This window comes from Anopheles coustani, chromosome 2 (assembly GCF_943734705.1).
Source record: "Anopheles coustani chromosome 2, idAnoCousDA_361_x.2, whole genome shotgun sequence".
Lineage (NCBI taxonomy): Eukaryota > Metazoa > Arthropoda > Insecta > Diptera > Culicidae > Anopheles > Anopheles coustani.
Window position 1 is genome coordinate 71774387 of NC_071289.1, and position 21918 is coordinate 71796304.

At 40.4% G+C, this 21918-nt stretch overlaps 2 protein-coding genes across 2 annotated transcripts; one reads left to right on the forward strand and one right to left on the reverse strand.

Annotated features, from left to right (window-relative positions):
- Positions 1-336: 336 nt before the first annotated feature.
- On the forward strand, positions 337-8844 carry LOC131263343 (zwei Ig domain protein zig-8-like). Its single transcript, XM_058265529.1, has 8 exons — positions 337-445; positions 1739-1893; positions 2020-2097; positions 2192-2324; positions 4560-4679; positions 4817-4919; positions 7398-7495; positions 8145-8844. The coding sequence occupies exons 1-8, from the start codon at positions 403-405 to the stop codon at positions 8381-8383; spliced, it is 969 nt and encodes a 322-aa protein (XP_058121512.1). The 5' UTR covers positions 337-402; the 3' UTR covers positions 8384-8844.
- An 11888-nt stretch (positions 8845-20732) lies between these two features.
- On the reverse strand, positions 20733-21579 carry LOC131265605 (carbonic anhydrase 2). Its single transcript, XM_058267891.1, has 2 exons — positions 21427-21579; positions 20733-21353 (listed from the first exon to the last, which is right to left on the reverse strand). Exons 1-2 carry the CDS (start codon positions 21577-21579, stop codon positions 20733-20735), a joined length of 774 nt encoding a protein of 257 aa, XP_058123874.1.
- Between the last annotated feature and the right edge of the window lie 339 nt (positions 21580-21918).

The following is a 21918-nucleotide window of genomic DNA, read 5'->3' on the forward strand; positions in this document are numbered from 1 at the left end:
CTAGACGGGATGGTTTTAGTTTAAAATAATTTACCGATCATACATTCTTTGGTGGGGGAGGAGCATTGCACGGAAAATGTTTTCCATCGCCACCTCATTTGAATATTACATCGTTTTCGTTCTCCTTTCGCCTTCTCGTTGCAGACATGCTGGGTGCTTTAAATTGGTAAATTGTCGATACGGTAGCAGCAGCAGCAGCAGCCACATTTTTGCACGCCAAGTCTTATCAGCGATGGTGCTGCGGAGCAGTCGGGCGGCACGCGTGGTGGCACTGTGAAATCTAATCAATGGAGACGCCTGGTGGTTCCCACTCAGCATGGCACTGGCAACCCGAAGCCAGCCCTTTGTCACAACAAACACTGCGCGCCGGGGAAGCGGACTAGCCGGAGCTGCTGAGCGAAAATGCACACAGCAAACGTTTTGCGAGCATCATGCATATTTTGGGGTAGGTAACTTTCACGTCCAGTGAGAAAAATTCATGCTAACAATCATTTCAAAAGTAAATACCAAAGCAAAATGCAAGAGCGCCGGGACATCGAGATGATGTTTTATTTCGTAGCTTTGCTTTAATTTGCATTCGTCCGTCACCGGCGAAGCACAATATTTTTTAGTTTTATTAAAAACAGTAAAATGAATGCAACACAATCAATCAGAGAGTAATGGCACTGTTAAGTAAATTGCGACGGTATCAATTTCTTGGAACTACTGAAAGTTCAAGGAATGCTGAGCTTTGGAAAGGTTGTCCTTATTGAGTGTTTTGTCTTCAGGGTCGAGACACTTTCTTCGGAAAACATAATAACCTTAAGTGGTTTGTGAGTTAAGCAGAACCGCACTTATAAACCAACGGCTGTGGGTATTTGTTTCTACATGGATGCTAAATCTTGGAAGGACCTTCGATCAAAAACCTTGCTCACGAACGAATCATTCGACATTCTTTCGTAGCCGTGAAAATGTTTGTGAAAATAAAGTTATTCCGTTGTCAGTTTGCTTTTTGTGTGTACGAACGAGGCCCATGACCGATACCTTATTTTCCATGTTTTTTTTTGTTTGTTTGTCGGAAAGGACGGAATTCCTCGCCTATCGCAACCATCTCTCGTGACGGAGCGTAGGGATTATCTGGGAAAAGGCATCTGCCATTTGAAGGGTCCGGCATTCAAGATCGTTTGTCCGCCGTATTAGGTAGTGGTGGAAAATACTTCAAAAGCAAAGCTAGTGTCGCCCCGATGTATCAGATAGGACTACATTTCACACATTCAACAGCTTTTTGCTAATCTTATGTGCATCGACGAGTCTACCGGGTAGATAAAAATCGTATTAGAAGCTAAACATTTTAAGGATAATCCTTGTACAGTTCGTTAAGCACCTTAAGGTTGGATTATGAAGGTTGTGTGTCACCTCCATTGGCTGGGTCCATTATCACTCAGTTATCGATATGGTAATGGTTTGAACTTTTAAGGCCGGGTTTTCTTCAATCTTTGCACGATCGTATGGTGACCTATGTTTTGTGTAGTATGGTCCCTTCATGGCAAGATAAGGAAGGGCTCAAAACACCCTTACAAGCTTAATACTTTCATTGTTATCTATGAGCTGTTTCTTGATGACTTATAAGCCTCTAATTCTTCTTACATGCTCGCTATTGTGTTCTTTCCTCTCACTAACACGTATTTTCTTGTGAAAAGTCTCGTTCACTTTTGGAGGCCTTAGGAGAACTAATCACTGCCTATTCCTGTCAATTTAGTTTCCTTTAGCTCAAATTTAATGCTGACGACCACAAATGACGAATCCGACACACTCCAGCCGTACTTCGACTTTGACGTAACTCGTAACCTCACAATAACCGTAGGCCAGACAGGGTTCCTGCATTGCCGAGTGGAACGTTTGGGAGATAAAGACGTAAGTAAAAATCATGCTTATCAATAGTTTGTTAATAATATTGCTGTCACTTGGTTGAAAGTAACTAATAATAAATCATCCCTCATTTACTCAATTTGTTCAAACACTCTGACATCATCTTGACAGGTTGCTTGGATTAGGAAACGTGATCTTCATATTCTCACGATGGGGCCCTCAACGTACACGTCTGATCAACGATTTCAGGTAATTTTACATACATCCCTTTGACATTGATCGAAAATGCTCAATTGGTGAACCTCGCCAGAAAACTAACACTGTAACCAATCCCTCACCCTAGCTTTTACGGCCTGCCAACTCGGCCAACTGGACGCTTCAGATAAAATATCCCCAAACCCGAGACTCGGGTGTATACGAGTGCCAAATTAATACCGAACCGAAGCTCTCCTTATCGTACGTGCTGAATGTAATTGGTAAGCATCCCTGCACTCCATTAGGTTTCGGTTTCTTTTCTTCCTATCCCTGCTAAAGAGTCTGCAGTTGGTGCCCCGAGTGCACTGATGCAGAGAAAAGGATGATTAGTTTTGTGTTAAAGTGATCCAACCGCCATCAATTTACAGCTCGTAGAAGAGCTGCCACCTTCGGTTGGGCTGAAACAACGGGACATGGGCAGAGGGCGGACTAAATTGAAGTAAAAGTTACGAAATGAAAAAATAATTAAATTTAAAAACTCGGCCGAGCATGAACGTAACACGAACGCACACTTTCGACTGGGCGAACCGCAGAAGGAGAAACTTTTCCATCATTGGACCCGTCGTGTTTTGCTTGCCAGAAGGCGGAAAATATTGTGTAGGTGGTCTTTGAACCCACAACAGAATCGGTTGCTGGCGACTCTGCTGCCAGCTCCTTTGTCCTAGGAACCCCCACAATCGATCACCCACACAAGCATGTCCTTATGTGACATTTATGTTGGACAGTATGTTTAGTGTATAACCCACAAACGATGTTGAGTTAACAAACGCAAACACTTGTATGGTTTTTGTTCGGCGAGTGAACTTATGAGCGTAGATAATTGAATGAGAAGTACATATGTTCTTCCACCTCAATGCTAATTATAAAGCGATCATACTCTTTTCAAATCATCATTAATCGGGGTTTCAGGAAGAACTTTTTGCCTCGATATTATGTTATAAGCTGTTGAAAATATTATTCTAGGAAACCTCTCTGATTTGTTTTCAGATGGAGTTTTTAACATTTATCAGACATGTTTTCAAACTAGTCCAGTGAATAACCAGCTGGAATGATCCTCCCTATTTACAATAATTTCACTGTAGAAAATCATTTGGTCTCACATTTGTATGAGAATTGAACAAAAAATGTTAAATTAACCCTAGGGTTTTACAACACCATTGAACTATTTCTACGAAAATAATCATTGAAAACATAAGCCACATTCCTAGACACAACTTAATGTTGGTAGATACTACATATTTGTTTATCTGCTCGCTCACCCACATTCACAGCTCAGTGGTTTTTTTTTAAATATACTTCTCTTCGGTGGCAGCTACACGTCCGCAGAAAAACACATCAAACGTCCATGTGGATTATCACGCAAAAAAGTTGGTTTATTGCGGAAGTTTGAACTCACGCTTCATGATATTTTTTTTTCCATTTGCTTGTTTTTGAGTCACCGAAAAAACAACCTCTCATCATTGGAAAACTTGTACGTCACACCAAACCGGCCCCTCCGAACGACACACCGAAACATCTTTCCCATGGCCACAACTTTCTCCTCCAATGGGCTATAAGTATGTACGGCGTCAGACAGGGTCTGTCATCCACTAAACGGTTCCCAAATGCACAGTCGACAGGATTCGGTCGACGTTTCATTTAAATATTTGCCCAAGGCGTTCGCTCGGTGTGTGTGTGTGTTTTGCGAACAACAACCGGGTTAGTGTTCTTCATCTTTTCGATTTTTCTTTCTTTCTTGATCGGTGTTTGCTCCGTCGCCGGAGCCGAACCGGGCCAAAGCTTCTTGCACTCAGCTGCATATAAACTGTGTCATTTGGTTGGAAAATAATTCAACAGAAAGAGGGACAAAAACCAGCCACACACACACATACACAAACACACACACACAACTGTTGGCTTACCGGAAGCGAACTTTTCTGATGCGCAAATTCTCTTCCGGTTCACCCGGTCACCCCCGAGGGGGAAAGCTTGCACGTCTTTCGCACGCAATCCAACTACACAGTTTATTTCCAGAACCTCCAGTAGAAAAGTCAACACCGCCGTGTTGACTCTAGGAGAATTTGTGTGCACAGTACTGGCGAGAATTGTGCCATCGTTGCGTGCGGAAAAAGTGTTTATTTAAAATTTGGGGAATGATTTCATTTGGTGAAAAAGAAGTTTTTCCAATCCTTGCAACCAGCTGTGAAACACGGAGCAAAATTCGTTGGGTCGTTTCTTTAGCTTTTGGTTTTAGCCATGCACTTCAGATGGATTATTGCTTCGTCGAATCTGCTTTATGAACATTTGCATCTGGCAACTCTTGAAGTGTGTGCTTCGGAGAAGAAGATAAACATGTCTCTGTTTCGTTAACTCTTTTAATTAATCGAGTTTGAGTTAAAAACCTTGAAACATTCAAACATACAACAAACGTTATAAAATGCAATAAAATATTGTCTTCATTCATTGAATGTCTTCAGAGCTTCGTGCACGCATACTTGGGCCGTCGGACATCTTCATAAAATCTGGGAGCGAAATAACCATCGTCTGCGTCATTCAACGGGTTCCGCACGAGCTGGGTCTGGTGTTCTGGTACAAGGGTAAGTTCGATTGGCATTCGCAGAAATTTTCCCCAAATCGCCGATTGTCAGAAATAATCAGATGACCCGCCCGGTAACGTGGTGTTTTTATTAATTTCTTCTGTCGTCCACCCCAAAACCGGTTGCCCATGGCGCAGGAAGCTCGCTGCTGGAATCGCACACGCAGGAAAATAACGTTCATCCGAACGACGAGGGACGCATCACCATCGAAACAGATTGGACGGACGTTCTGACTTCTAGGTAATAATAAAAGTGTATCGAAGCGAAATAATTGCCAGCGCCCTGTGCATTCAAGCCGCGTTGGGGCGTTGAGGTTTGTAGTTTAGAAGGGGGATCGAAAACAGTCGTAAATTTTAGGAAATAGCTCCGACTTTAAACCATTGGAAAGGCCACAAGAGTCCTGAAGAAAATTCAAAGAAAAAGGGTCATCTTACTAAGTACATCCTACTGAGATAACCTAACACATTTTTAACCCAAGTCCATATTGTAGGGATTTTACAACATATTTTACAATAGTAACTTACAAGTGAAAAGTTCTTAGCTTTAAAATGTCAACGTGAATCGCCAGAGGCGGGTTTACCAGCGATTGAACTGAGTGGCTGGGGGGAGGGGGGAGATTAATTTGGCCCGAAGCCTAAGATCGAAAAAATGTAATCTGAAAACGATATTGCTTATCACTCATATTTCTCGCTCTCGTATACTTTGACGAAATCGTTTTTTGGTATACTTTGATATTGCTTTTTCATTCTTTATTTTTACCTTTGAATACTTTGTAGAATATGTTTTCTTTTATCTTGTTTTGTTTTATCACCGGCAAAATTTTACATTGTTACCCTTCTTCTTCTTGACGTAACGACTTTGTTGGTCACGCCTGTCATTATAAACCTCGTATCCAGTTTCTTTTAAGTTTATTTAGTTTATATTGATTTAAATTTGTTCACAGTTCTATTGCGTTTATTTATTTCCTATTTATGTAAATGGCTCGGGCAGTTTTTTATCGCACGTTTTGTTTCTGTTTTCATCACGTGGCGACTATTTGGAATACACCTGCTTTGAAAACACGTTGTTTTGTATTTGTAAATTTTTATTCACTTATTTGATACTAATGGATGCATTTCAATCCAATTATTGGCTAATTATTGCGGATCACAATCTCAAATAACAAATATGCAAACTTACCATCATTTAATCAATTGTTAGGAAAATATGATTTTTCCTCGGGTTTTAGAGCAAAAATTATGGAAAAATAATTTTTTTTTAACCATTTTCTCGACTTGGCAGAACTGTGAAGGGATAAAAAATAGAAAAGGAACTAAAAAAGGAATTGCAAATAATGTATCACATTATATTGTTTATGAACTTGTAGAAACCAAATGGAAACGTATCTGCATAGAAATTCAATTGTAAATTATTTTAGCTTTTTCCTGATATTTCTCATGTAGAACAATCAACCTTCACAATAACATATGAAGTGGGATTAGAAAACTCACAGAACAATTTAGAAAATTCATTTCTATTGAAAAACATGAACACTTTATGTTATCAACATGCATTCCGATCTCTCATAAAATAGTTAGTCCAACTTTGCCCTTTTGTATAGAAACATTTGGGTCGATTGAAATATTTGGAAAGTCCTCCATTATCCCGCCTCTTGAGCCCCCGGGATGGATTGATCCACCGCTGTGTGTCGTACACATTGATGAAAGCCACACAAATTTGGAAATTTAATTTGAATTTTTCATTCGAGGAAAGGGTAAGGGGGTGGAAAATTGAATTTCTGTACTTCCCCCTGCCAATACGAAAAGCTCAAAAGATGTCGAAATAAAATTTATTTCCTCCAGGCATTATAAATCAGTAAAATCATCCCCCACCACAAAACCCGGTCCAACCGCAGGTCTTAAGAAGTCGTGCCCGAAACAAAAACAAAACACAAAACAATCAAAACCTCAATGCGGCCGATGCAATCGGAAGCAGACGGAGATGCCGTGTTGGAACCTAATGAAAAAGTGTCCCACTCTGTTGAAATGGTTTGTCGGTGGTGGCACGTTCGATCGAAATTTCGTATCATGTGAAATTCTCGTTGCAGACGATCGTTTTTGTTTCCTGGTTGTTTTTTTTTCCTTTTCATGTACCTCCCATAGAGGTAAGGTTGGAGTTTCCCTACCTGCTTTACGCAACGAGCCATTTATTCCACCACCGGTTCTGTGCCGCAGGACAGCAGCACAACATAACGTTCTGCCCGTTCGCAAACGATGCTGCCACACACACACAATGGAATTATAGTTTTAGATTTAGAGGATTGTCAGGGACCGGGCGTAGTGTAATGCACATGAATATGCAGAACCACCCGGGGAAGGTTCTGCGAAATTGCAACGAGACAATTCTATTCCCGTTTTGACGAAATAATCGGGCACCGGAATGCAATGGGTTGTGTGGGGAGGGGCTTTGAAGGAAGAATTGTGGGCGGTAGAATATGCTCCAAATTGCGGTTTTTGGGTGATAGCTGTGTGTGGTTATTAATCTCGTACCACTTTTTCCACTCGCACGCCGCCCTCCGCCTGCTACCCATGTGGATAATACGGGTTTTCCATTCGCAAACGGATTGCTGCCGCCGGCTGGACGTTGGTTGGGAAATGTGGTTATTTCTGCTTTTTCTGCTGCTGCTGCTGCTGCTGCTGCTACTGCTGCCTGCTGCCTGCTGCGGTGCACCGGAGGCAGATTAAAGATAAAACGAGCCGTACAGAGCGACAGCGGAAACTACACCTGCGTACCGACGATGGCCAAGTCTGCAAGCGTCTACGCTCATGTAATTAGTGGTAAGTTATGGTTGACTCGAGTAAACAATAGAATTGCACTGCACAACAAGCAAGGCCCGGAGTTGGGGGAAAAAACAATACCGCCCTCCTCGAGAAGTTTATGTAAAGCCTCACAATAAAAGCTTTATTCCGTGTGCGGAATTCATTTTCCCCGTGGGCGGATGCAAGCGGGCGGAAAAGAGTCGTGCCGTGTGATAGCATTCGGTTTGTTGCAACCGAGGTTCGGCTTTGTGCCGGCCCGAAACGTGGCTAGTTGATTGGTTTACGTATCCTTCCAAAAGGGTTTTAGTTCGTTTCTTCCGCCTTTTAAGTTGAAATGAGATTAGGAAAGGGTGATGGAAGGATTTTTGTTTAAATGCAGGTGTTTTAATTGGGTTGTTTTTTTGAAAGGCAAGCGATTTGACGATTGTCATAGAGTGTTGTAGCAATCTAATTGTTTAAGTGCAATTATTAACTAAAACATAGTTATATCCAACGGAACATAGTGTGGTCAACTTCTATGTACGGAATAAAATTTGTTAATCTTGGGAATTTATTATGTTTGCATGAGCTTCAACAATATTTTCTTTGCATATTTTCGAATCCAGCATGAATTTTCCATACTTCTATATGCAACAATACGGTATACATGCTTTCGATGTCATTGCAGAAGAGCATCCAGCGGCAATGCAACATAATGCAGCTGCGCCCGTGCGGAATGCGGCGCACCTTCAAAGCATGTGCATACTATTGGTGCTGCATATGGCCAATCTCCTATACCTGCACGCTGGTCTCGCCCTGGCCGCCTTCACCCGGAGCGCAGCCACACGGCATCTACGACAGCTCCGTTCGGTTCACTTCGCACCTGAACGCACCACCAGCCCAGCCATACATCTGCACCCGAGTTAGCATAAATTTTGGCCATGTGGCATTTCAAAAGCGCCAAATTGAATCCCCCCCGGGAGTGATGATGTATCCACACACACACACACACACACACACACACACACACTAGGAGTAGGCGACCACGCAGCCAAGGAAAAGCTGCTCGCTCGCTCAAGGGCATAAAGTCTTTCTGAAGAATAATTTATCCATTTGTAGCCTGTACTGAATTTCTTATTGCCTCTTTCTCGCCACTCCTCCTCCCCCCTCCCGCCGGAAGTGGTGGTTGAACTTTGAGAAAATAAAACTTTAAAGCACAAGCAAGCAGCTGTGGGATGATGGAAATTGTGGTAATATAGTGCTTTATTTACGACACCGGACGATCCTTCTGTCTACAGCCGAGCTGCACAGCTGAAGGCATTCATCGAAAGGTAAATCACGCAAAGACACTAAGAAAAGATTTATCTACAAAAGTTCAATAAAACACTAACGAGGTAGAAGTGTTACATTTTCAAATATGTGTGATTCAGAAGCGTTATCGAAAACTTCAAGAAACTGACCATTTTTCATTATTTAATTTCTTTAATCGTTATGTGATTCTTTCAACTCTTACCAATATTATCGCATGCAATGCAGTAGAATTTATGAATTAAAACAAATAAGGCGTTTGATGTTCTGCCACTTTGATTTTGAATATTTCATACATAAAGCTTTCGTTTTGAATAAAGTACAGTCGACTAACTTTTATTGCTTTTCCCTTTTTAACCAGCAATTTATTATGAGTTACGAACGCAACGGATCATTAACAGGGATGATTCGGTCTGCCGCAATTCCGGTTCACTATCCAGAGGCAACTATCGCCATCATCTAAGCCGCTTAAACTGACGATCCCATACTGTTAGTTTGCTAATACTATCTATGAAAAGTTTGACCAGCAAGCTCACGCCCTTTCCGCAAGAGTTTGACTGACTGAGCCTCGGGCCACACACACCCACACACGTACGAGGGAAGTTGATTAATTAGTTAAAATAACGCCTTCGCCATAAACCACATGCCGCTCGCCAAGGTGATCCTTCGAGTGTCCCAAAACCACCCAACCTTATACCTTCGGCTTTTTCCTAAGCAGGTGTAAGCACGAAACTATCGTCTTCACGAAAGGTACCACCGGAATACCAAAACCCTGGGTGGCGGGAATTTTCACCCGCGTTGTAACGCCTGGCTATTATGGAAGGAATTAATTAAGTCCTTCTAGAATGGCCCCGAAGCATATGGGCTGAAGAGCGTACGAGCAGTGGGGTACAGCTGAACGAACCTGCAAGAAATTTACGTCCGAACGGTCAAATCAGGTGGGGGATCAGTTGGCTTTCCGTTGGCGCGCTTCGGCGGGTTTACCGGGTCCTTATCAGGTGCGAGCAATTTTACCCGGTGAAAGCAAAGCGATGCGACTTCCTTCGTTCGTTCGTCCCCGGGTCCGGATCAAGTCGGGAAGGATCATTTTCCAGGAAGTGGCTTCCTGTATTCGAAGCTTTTACAACGCTTCAATCGTTCGATACCGTAACGTGACTCGATAGCTGTACGGTGAAGATTACTCTAGCCAAAATGAAAGAAACTATGAGTGGTTTGGGTAAGTAACGAAAGATAAACTTACAGATTTGTATATAGTTTTATATTCAATTAATTGAAATTCAGAAGAATTGTTTTAACAAAAGTGGCTGTAAAACAAAATTAACTCAACGAAAACGTTTTCAGATTGTTTGTTCTTTTGCTTCTCAATTATTTTAAAAAGGCCACAACTACTAACAACTTCGCATCGAAAATGAATCGAAATTGTGAGAAAGTGCTGAGAAACAACGCACGCAAGGAATGTAGATGGAAACGAATTGCTAGCTTGCGAATTTGCCTGCACCGAAAGTTTCTGTCCTGCAAATTGATTTTTTATTTTTGTTTATTGTTTCATCGAAGGGCTGTTATGTGAAAGTTTAATATCGCGCTCCACGCCACCACCGGCTCGATCGCGCTGTTTCGTTTTGCTGTCCGATCCAAAAATCTATAATTACCACAATGGACAAACTTTCGCCACCATCCGAAACAGACTGATGATGATAATCGGTAATGGAAATATCCTGTAATGGTTCGAGACAGTTGCGCTTAATGTAGATATTCTGTTCCCGACCAGCTGGATGGAATTACGGGGCACGATTGAAATTGACGCTCGAGTTGTTATCTGCAAGGTTTACTTTTGATACTGTTTGAGGAAAGAAAAACGTTGAGTGGATTTTGTAGCGCAAGGTTGAGTAGTTTTTTGCGCATAGTGAATGGGGTCTAAAATGCAAATTCATGCAAAGGATAGTAGAATGTTCAACCATGCTTGAGATTACATTTCTACAACAATTTGGTAGAGTGTAATGAGTTGATAAAAAGATACTGACCAACAGCAAACAGATTCTTCGTATAATAATCATAATCATATAAACATTCATTTGCAAAATTAGAAACGAATCAGCTTTTTGAAATTCCTTTGCTATTTAAGCTTAGTTTCTAGTAACCACAACGTTGAAAATATCAACCACAAACTAGTCTCAGCTTAAAGTTTTAAATTTAGATCACTATATATGTACACGATATGTGAACTCAAATTTGGTGCTGAAACAGTAAATCATCCTATCATGTTGGTTTTTTTTTAAGTATCAGAACAAGTTTCTTCACATGAATTAACTTTAGAAACCCTAGAAACCGCTAACCCTCGCAAGAACTTAGTACCGCTCAGGCCTAACTTTTGTGCTGGTTTTTGAATGAAAAGTCAACCATAAACCTAACGATGTTTCTGTAGTTTAGCGGCAAGACAAAACTTTCCACCAAAAAGCCCGTGAACAAGAGCGTGAAAACATTCGATGCGCTGCATCCCCGGAAATATTACATTTGTTCTCTGCATCCAAGCGGTTAATCCGATAAACCATCGATATCCGATCGAAATCCACGCTCCGGCCCCGGCGGTTTGGGACCGGTTTGGGGAAGCATCAGTCTAATCTTGTCATCGATGACGATTCAACATCGAGGCGGGTTTTCTGGGGCCCGAACTAAAAATTGCGTTAGTCACAGTCGGGGCGGAATCTTGTTGTTTTTCACTCGTACCGGCGAGCGTAGAAAAAGGTTAAGAAATTCAATTTCCGAAAACAATCCTAAGCTGCTCGGTTTGGCGAATAAGCAATAATGGCAAGAGATGGTACGGTGACAGCCGTCCCCTCGGCAGAAACAATCCAGCAGATATCCGAAAGCTTACAAGCTTAGATCCAATGTCATAACGAGAAAACGAAATATTCGTGCGGCCTTTTGTTTCTTCGGTTGTTTTACAAAAACAGCGGCTTTACTTTTGACTTTGAGCTCCATGATTTCTCTCACGTTTTTTCCCCATTTTTTTATATTTTCAAGGGGCCCAACGGTTTCCAAAGTAGGCGACACGGGGCCGGGGATACGAACCATTCGAGATCCGAAAAGCAATGAAACGAAAAAGCGAAGTACATGCTAATTAGATTACTTTCTCTTGATTTGACACATGATGTTTTACATTCTCGGTAGCTTCTTGGAGCGGTGGAGTGTCTGAAGAAAGTCACTGGAGATTTTTAATTTATCCGCCACGCCGAAGCAAACGCGTAAGAGCTGGCGAATGGAAAACACTTTTCTGGGGGGGCAAAGAACCCCGACTGCTGCGAGAATATACCTTGTAAGGATGATGCGGAGCAAATTGAACAGCACGTGGCAAAATTGACGCAAGAGGAGATATTAGCGCACCATCAAAACAAGTACGACAAACAACACTTTTGAGCTTTACAATTACTTGATCGACTTGCCGCGCAACAGGTCTCGTTTTCAATTAACACGAACGAATTCAATCTGTTTCCTTTGCCTAACGGTTGAGTTTGAAATATTTAATATTTCTTGCAGTACCATTAAAAAATATATTGTAAAGGAACCAAAGAACGAGTCTCGAAGAATCGAGAGAAAATTAAAAATTTTGAAGCCATGCACTAATATAATTTTGAAAATGAAAACATTTCTCAGAGCATTTACCAATCAAAGATATTGAAGGATTCAGGTAATGGCAACCTATAAACAACATTACAAAATATCATTACTGAATTGTGATTATGATGACTTTTAATAACCGAAATTTGAATTGAAAAATTAAATAAGGACATAAGCGCTGCTTCAAACTTATACACACATTTGCATAATACAATTTGGGAATACAATTTTGCTCAATCTCGCTAAATTAAAGACGAAGTCATCTAAACTTACAGGCACTCTACAGTACATATGACACTCGTTCTCCAACTTCTATTTAATACTTGTGTAAACTATTTCACATTTCCCAATCTGTGCTACCTGCGTTCAAACTAGGTGACACTCAAGGCGATTCGAAGTCCCCGTCTATAAACCTCATTTGGGGGTAGCGTTTTTTGGTGGAATAACCACTCGACTGTTAAACGTAATCGGCGATAACGATGCAGTAAAATAAAAACGGCGACTTTTTTGACCATCTGGTTGAGTGCAAAACTGAAAACAAACCAACCTAGCGAGAAATCTTGCCAGCATCGAGCTCGAGGGGGCCAGCAACGATAAACATGTCGTAAAGAAAGCAGCACATAACCCTAAACCGGAACTGGAGGGAAGCAGCCAAATCGAAATTCACTTTTCTTTATTCACCGCCACGAGCATCCTCTTCGATGCCAACGTTGACCCAACCGTGTGGCTGAGGTAGGTAAGCATAGCATGGAGCTAACTAATAAACTGTGCAGTTTATTGATCTTTACACTCGAGAAAAGCATCTGTTTTAGTGGTTTAAATTTTTGAAATTCCTTAGAACCCTTTTTTCCGCCCCGTTCGACGTGAGAAAGGGAAACTATCGTCGGAAAAGGGAAGCGAAAACCAAAGTAGATCCTTATGCTGAATAATCAATGTCACGCTTGAGAGAAACTAGTCTTTGTTTGGATGCTTTCCTTCAATTATATGCCCACCCAACATCAATTGAAGTTTGGGAGTTAATATTTTAGTAATTTTTTTCCGAGTTTTTAATATCCGCATTGTTGATGTTATATAAAAATGTTGTTTTATTGCCAGTATTTATTTAAAAAATCTAAGCGCGATGGTTATCCTAGTTTGATGAAGCTAGTTATTTTCTTCTGTGACAAAACGGAAGCGGTTTCCCATGAACTCCTTTATTCTTTGTCTATTGATAAATCACATCCTGTTCCATGACCCGGCGTGTTCAAGCACTGGCAAACGCTGGAGGCATAAGAAAATGCAGCTGAACAGTTCAACTCTTGCCCTATGCGATGACTCCATACTCTTCACGTTACCTCTCTGATGCCCATTAAGTGCAGGGCTCACTTTAATGTACCGTACGTATAAACTTAATGAGCTTCCTGGAATCTCTATTGAACGTTGGTCAAGCCGGGTAATCCTCAGCTTATTAACCGCTTCCTGCTTCAATATTCTTTTGTTTCAAAATACCCGCATTGGCGTTACCGACCTACCGCTAATGAAAAGATGAAAAGGAAACTGAAAGGATAGCTGACTAGCTAGAAAATGCAAGTGGAAGCAAGAATCTTTTTCAACGTTTACTTGTTAAATCAACCGCCTCATAGCACGCAAAATCATCGTTTTTAAAGGATATTTCGATCATTAGTCGTAGAGGAAAGTGTGTAGGAAAATGGATAATATGAACCGACAGTTTTTAAGCTGAATAACGCCATTTAATATAAAATAAAGCCATAGAATTTGATCATGGGTTCCCTGCGATAGCTATAGCAATTGTTAAAATAAAATATATCAACAAAACAGCCATTCGTCGTGTATCCCAATATGTTCCTTAATGAATACTGAAACAAATTGGATTCATAATCCTTGCATTGTAGTCGTGGAGACAAAAATGAAAACATCCACATACGGATTTTTTCGGTTGAACTTATTTTTTGGTAGTAAAAGACATGGAATTGAGAGAAATAAAAGTTTTCCCCTTATGAGGGACCATAATACTTTAATTCTACCACTAGGGAACATTTAAGAATTGAATAAATGGTAAACTAAAAGCTACCAGGAATGAAAAACGTCAGTTTTTGCAATATTAGTTGGTTTCAGCTTAGATGTAAACTCTTGAGTTTACTTTAGTCATATTCATGCAATATGAGATTTATATTTGTGTTTGTTGTTTGTGTGTGATTTCTTCAAAAAACAGACCGAGAGCCCATGGCCATCTAAGCGTAACGATTGATGTGCCTACTGAGAAAAGCAGGAGACTGGAAGGCGCCAGATTTGTTGTTATTTATGTTGAGCTTATCACGATAACGGCATTAAATATCATCCAAGTAAACGAAACCTTTTTTACGCCCATCCCATACATTTCGTTTACGGTAATTTACTCGAAGTCGCTATAAGTAACAGCGATATGATGGAAAACCTGTTTGTATATTAGCAAAGTTTATAGAGTGCAAGTGAATAACTATGAATGTTATGTTTTCATTGATTACAATTCGTTGATGTTACATTTGAAACAAAAAGAAGAAATAACAGAGTTTTCCATTTTTTAACTGACAACGTAAGAAATAGTATTTGCATAAAATAGAAATGTTGGAAATATAATCTAATCAGTTGCCTACATTCAGGCGTTTAGGAATGCATGAATCCTTTTCTATTCATGAAAAAGGACTTAGGAACTAAGTCGAATGAATTAGCCAAATGAACTATTTTGACAGAAGCAATAAACAGTAGCAAACTGGAGCTCAAGGTGTAAGGTTTACTTACTTCACGAAGACCATCCGAAAATTCACACAAGAAATAATTTGTTAACTCTACTTCATAATACATAGAATATGTTTCCAAGCCCAGCGAAACGAAATGTTCTGAAGCAATTTTATCATCATAAAAGCAGTCAGCTGGCAGCGTTGCAGTGCTTAAGCGATCTTAGAGCTTCATTAAATAAATCCGATGTGGGAAAGTGAAAAAATTGAACATCTGAATGGCACAGATGGATTTTTAAAGGCAATGAAATTCCCTCCCGTTCCCAAGACTCCACGTGAACGCTTAATGAGTCCATCAAATCGTCTATCGTCTTGCCGAATGTCTCTCAAAAGTGGGCTTATTTACAGTGATCTCCTCACAAGCATCGTTTAGAAGCAAACCATCATCATCAACGACATCAGAGAGGCATTCGGCGATAAAGGACTCCGTCTCGGGGCCACATTTGGATATTCGTGATGTGCGTCGTTATCGGAGCAAACGACACAGCGAGCGAGCACAAACGGTTATTCCCGATAGGATCTTAATTATCTATCAGCCGGTCGTTAGTCAGGCGCTCGCTCGACGCAAGCTGGTGTCAGTGCTGCTGCCGGAACCGGGCGGTACACATCTGCCTCTAAAGCTAGCCATTTGCCAGCGTACGCAATAATGGATGGCATTTTCTCTCATGAGAAGTGTTGCAATCACAGGTAAAGATAAGTGTTTCACTGTTCTGCAAGTAACTTTCAATAAGTGAAGTTTGGTGATGACTGTTGAAAATCGAATCAACCTCTGATGCAAGACACTTGTTTTCATCATTAAATCTAGTTTATTTTTTCATCATTTCTTCACCATGTTTATTAGATTAGTTTTAATGCTGGAAAACATTTACTCGAATGGAAACGACAATTTCAATCAGGACTGTCATTATATACGTCAATCGCTAAGTATGATCAGTCCATGACCAACTTTTTACATTATTGATCGATTTTCATATACCTGTTTTTTAATGTTGGTTTTAGTAAAAAATACATTGCTTGGTAACTCATTCATTCTACGATCGATAAACTGTTGCATTGTATATTTTTGCATTTACTCCGCCAGGATGGTTTAATCGATGTAGTGACGGTGCTGTAGCGTTATCAATATGATTAAACTTCAAAACTAGGCTCTTCCATACGAGTCGATACTACTAAGGTTTTAGAATTTTAAAATTTATGAAATTTTGAATAACACATCACGTTTGGTATCTTTTGGATTTAATATTTATCAGATGTCGATAAAGTGATAATTAATAACGGTAATTTATTAATCCAACCATTCCATAAAACCAACAGATGAGCCCTTTTCTGCCGTTCATTCATTATGCACTACTTGAGTAAATGTTTCCTCTGTTTTATTGAATTACTTTCATACAAGAGGGGGGGTACCGTAAATTTCGATTAGAGTTGTTAATTTCGATGCGATTTTCCTCAAGTCCTACAAAGTTGATACCTATGGAGCATTTATGATTTATATTTATAAGTCTAATCGAATAACTTTGGAAACGAATCATTTTGGGGGCAAAGTTAGATTCACGTTAATAGAGTCCATCCCGAAACAAATTGGTGGTTCCAGGAAGGGTTCGATCATGCATAACCGAAATTTATGTGTTAAGGCTTAATATTTTTATTTGCTATCCGAGAGGTGTAGGTGTGTGATAACAACCTTTTTTCGGGTTTTCAATGATTTGATATTTGAAATTTCAATTTGTATCCCAATATCTGATTAAGAATTTATAAATTATCATTTATTCTTTTATTAGCTACCAGGTCCAATTAGTTTTTGACAAACACGTTTCATATTTCCATGTTGGATATTGTGTACTATCAGACAATTCTATAGAATGAACTGAAAAAACTGATTGAAAACAGAAATTCAAAGATGGTATGAAAAAGTAAATTGTAAAAAGGCATCATTTTTATGAATCATGAACTCAGTTGAGCAAAATATTTCAAATGAGAACTATGTTCACTCAAACTTTTTATATTTTAGTTTTTATTGACTAATTTAAATAAGCAAAATCATTTTTGTTTTAAAAATGCTAAGCTCGGTCGGAACTTCTTGGTTATCACAACGTAAACACCTTACGATTATCAAAGGTCGGCCTAGGAATAGTGATTTGTTCTTTGAGAATGCCCAACGTAGCATACATTATAATTTATGAAGTGTCCATTTTTCAAAACAAGGATTCTTCAACGCGCCACTAGTAATCGGATCATGTGTCCCCGATCTCTTGATGACCCTTTTTGAGAAACAAATAATCCTAGTTAATGTTTGTTTCCATGTAGCGAATGAAGAAATTCTCTCTTTAGTGATGCCCATTCTTGTTCTTTTTCCATCTGCTGCGAAATTTTATTCACGTTCACAATGAAATCATTGTTTCAATGATTTCAAAAACATTTTAATGATATTCGATAGTATTATGTCTTCACTAGACACTATTTTCTTCACCAATAAAATTAGTTTATTATTGAACTGGAACGACAAAAATGGCCTTTTTATGATAACGGTTTTTCCCATCGATTTAGCGAGAAAAGTAACCCACGACAGAAGGATTCAACGAAAATCTGCTGTGCTTTGCGGACACACAATTGCACCGCCATCTTAAAGACACGTGTCATCATCATCATCAACGACAACGGCGTAGCATTGAACGATGAACGACTCCGGTTCGAAGGCATGTTAGAATATTGGCGGTATGCGCAAAACGAAACACCGAACGGACCGAAACGATAATTCCCGATAGCATCTTAATTATCTATCAGCCTGTCGTTAGGAAAGTCGTTCGCGGGATGAAATCGAGTATACCGTTTTGACCGTCGAGGCAGAATATTTCATAGTTTCCTCGAGCAGACAGAACAACAAGCTGTATCATAACCAGACCAAAAGGGTTTTCTGTAAGAGAATATTAATCGTTCACCAAAGTGGCGTGTGATTTTTCCCTTGCCATGGCGGAGATTAATGCCACCACTTATCTTGTGTAATGTAATTAAAGAATGATTAACTAATTGGAAAGGTGCCCAAATCATACAATCAATCTCCTCTGTTAATTGAGTAGAACCGCAAATGGTTAAGATTTTCTTCCTTATCTTGTATCTGGATCTTAGATCGCACAATGGCTTTATTAACATCAACTGAGGTTTTAATTTTTTACAATCTTCTTGCATGTATCTTAACATGTTTACTAAATATACTTATTTTGTTGAACAACTGATGTTTTATCTGAATTAGGTAAGGATTTTGATTGCCAACTTAAACATTTGCATACATTTAGATATATTGTTGAAATGTGTAGGGTACTGTCCTTTATTGCTGCAGAGCATACACAAACCAAGCTTCAAAATATCTAGGCTTTACAAAAGGCTGGGTGTTTTTTTTTTTTGAGTAAATGTGCATAGTTCGCCTTCATCACAATTACCAAATGCGCTACCCATTACGAACAATTTAGATAATGTTATTAAAAGTTATAATTGCCCTTTTCTTTGGCATTTTCTTTCAAGGCTTTTCCAGCCCGCAAACTGGTCCGGTATGAAGCTGTAGGGGAAGTAACAACGATGGGGTGTAAAATGGCAGTTCCAGTGGGAAGAAATTGTGTCAAAGAGTTGGAAAGCACGCCGGTGCTGTCATTAGCACTTATCTGCAGTGGGAAATGACACTGCAGCGTTGCAGTACGGTAGGAGAACAGTTTCTAAAAAATGTCTGGTCTTATTAAAACAGCATTCCATGCAACGAGCAGCTGCATTTCGCTGAGCCGTCATTTGGCTGGTACCGAAATTATTTAAGGACTCTCAAAATACACAGATATTCTACGCTGGGTATGAAATATGTCAGTCTACTGAATTTGATCGGTGACACCCTTTATTTAGCTAGCTAGATAAAGTATAGAAAAATCCCAAACAAACCAAACATAGCCCCACACGCTGGCGTTACTATTGACATAGGATTATTCTGCTCTGCTTGTTCGCCATTTTATTCGACACCCATACTGGGGGTGTGAAGTGACTATCACTTTGGTAGCAGAATCAACTTAATTTCTTAATCGTTAGATGACAGCTACCCGGATGAAGTGTCCTATGTTCGGCTTTATTTGCATTTTCCTGCAATTATCCAAACATGGATACACGTATACATGACGATAGAAGGCGATGGGGAACGTGGGAAAAACGGCGGGGTTGGTTTCATTTTAACTCTGCATAATCACGTCCCGTGAAAAAGGTGCGATAGAATCGTGCTATTCAACTGCCCTTCGACTGTTTGAACAAGTTGACCAAATAAGTCCATCCCTTTGGCGGTGGAAGCGTCTGTTTGGAATGGCCATTATCGAGTTGAAAAATGTAGAAATTGCCATGCACATGAAGTGCGTGTGCTTTCAATAAGCCGGAGTGTGGTTAGGAATTAGTTCAAGAGCCGTTATGTAGGTATTTCAGGCGAGCATCGATTACGCGAGCGAATGGTGTTGGGCTATAATTCTCTAAAATGAACTATTATTGTGTTGCACATGTCAGCCTTCCATTGGCATAACTTTACCACAATACTTGCAATTGCATACCAGAGCAGGTGCGATAAATTGTGACCAAAAGTGGTCATATTACTAGCATTTTCCTATGTTACTGGAACACGTTCAATAAATAAATATATGGGAGGCATAAATATTAAAGTAAATTTATTAAAGCGCGGAACGTATTTTTCGTAGATTTATTATTCTAGTTTGTCTGTGATGAAATCACTATTTGTTACAGTATATCGATTTTCCCAGGGTTTTCCATGTATTTTAAAATGATTATTCAATGTTCCAAATGCGTCACCCAATATGTGGTCCGAAATTCCTAGAGATCAAAAATATGCGTAAGTTCCTTTTGGTACCAAAAGAAATACCTCCTTCTACGTAGTCGCCTAGTAAAACCCACATAAAACCGACCTTTTTACAAATCAATCATCCCCGTCATTCATTGGAGGAGTTTTGAAATTTTTCAGGACTATTGAAACTTCCCGCTTTGCTTCTTTCCTATACCGATAAGCCAGCGAAGATAAACTTCCGCCCTTCGAAAGTTGGTTCATCTCAGATTCAACGTCTTATTTCAATCCGGTTTTCTTCGTAGTACCCTTCGAAAGGAATGTAATAGGGTGATTGAGAAGATGATTCTAATGTTTAGATTCAAGGTAAGGGTCAGCACCAGCAGCAGATCCGGTACAAATTCTTTTTATATACATTTTACATGATGCTTTCAACAAATTGTTTAGTTCTTGCGGGTGTTTCTACAGTAACAATTCTATAAACCAATTTAAAATAATAATATTGCAAAGGGTACGGAATTATTCGTAGTTAAGGCTTATGTATAGTACTTCGATGATTTAACATATTGTGGATCGTACGAAATGTTTAAATTTATTTAAAAAACATTTGTTTCAAAATGTTTACCAACAACCAATTATGAATAAAATATGGAAGATTAAACACATAAAATTTGCTACATCTTTTAAAAAATCCTTCTGATTTATTCAACGATTCAATAGCATCCTTAGGCAACTGACTTACGATAAGAAACATATAAAATAGCGTTCAAAGTTTCGACAGAACAATCGGGTGATTGTTTCGCACAAACACTACCTCAGGTTCATATTTGGGCACCTGCACCGGGCGATAGTTGTTCACGATCTTCTTGCTGCTATCCTTCGGGCAGGCGCGCAACTCCCGAAAAGCCGCCAGTTGCGCGCTGGAAACGTAGATCGGCGTCTTGTACACCAACCAGGTCACACTCTCGAAGTACGGCGGCGTGGTGAGCGATCCTTTGTACGAGTAGTAGTGTCGGTTCAGGTCCTGCATACCCATCCACTTGAGACAGTCCGCATCGATGTCCGTGAGCGCGTTGGGGCTGTGAATGTGGCGCAAACCGGCGACAATCTTATCGAACGCCGGACAGTCCTGGTCTCCGTACGCCTGCACGAAGAAACCCAACACGGCCAAGCCGTCCGGCTTATCGACCGCTTCCGCGAAGCTGCCGTACTTGGCGTTGAAATGGACGGCGTGCGCCTCCATCGAGTAGGTGCTGCCCTCTAGCGTGTGTTCGCAGCCAGAGCCGTCTCCGATGCCCCAGTGGAAGTGGAGCTGCTCAAAGATGTACTTGTTGTTCAGGACTCCACCGACGATGAACGGCCGGAAGGGACGATCGCTAAACGTTATCTGCCACCGGTGGGGAGGAGCATGTGTGATCGATTTGCCAACCAATGCTGCGACGTTAACCGATTCTACTTACCATCACCGACGAGCCGGTGTTCACCATCTTCGCCTTGCCCAAGCCATCCCAATGGCCAAACAAATCGAGCGGTTGGACGCCATCTTTGATCGCCGTGGATCGCTGGCTGAGCGCGATGGGGCTCTGCACATTCTTAGCACCTGTATCGGCCATTTTTCGGCAGCTTCTAATTTCACTGTTATGGCCTGTCGAAAAAAACACAAACTTGACGTGAGCTCCTAATGTGCGTCGTTTATCAAGGCACCCTCTGATCGCAAGTGAGCTGCCGAAGCGAAGCAGTGACGGTTCGCACAGATGGCACAGGCCGCATCTTTATCAACCACCGGTTGTGGCTCATCTTATCACAAACTTATCGAACAGAATGCAAGCTGTCTTAAATTCGGCCGAACGTGAATATGAAATCCCTACGGGCCGCAAAGTAAATTAAACGTTTACGATACCGTATCAGCTTAGCTGTGAGGAAGGAAGTTTAAGGTATTTACGAGCTTGAAG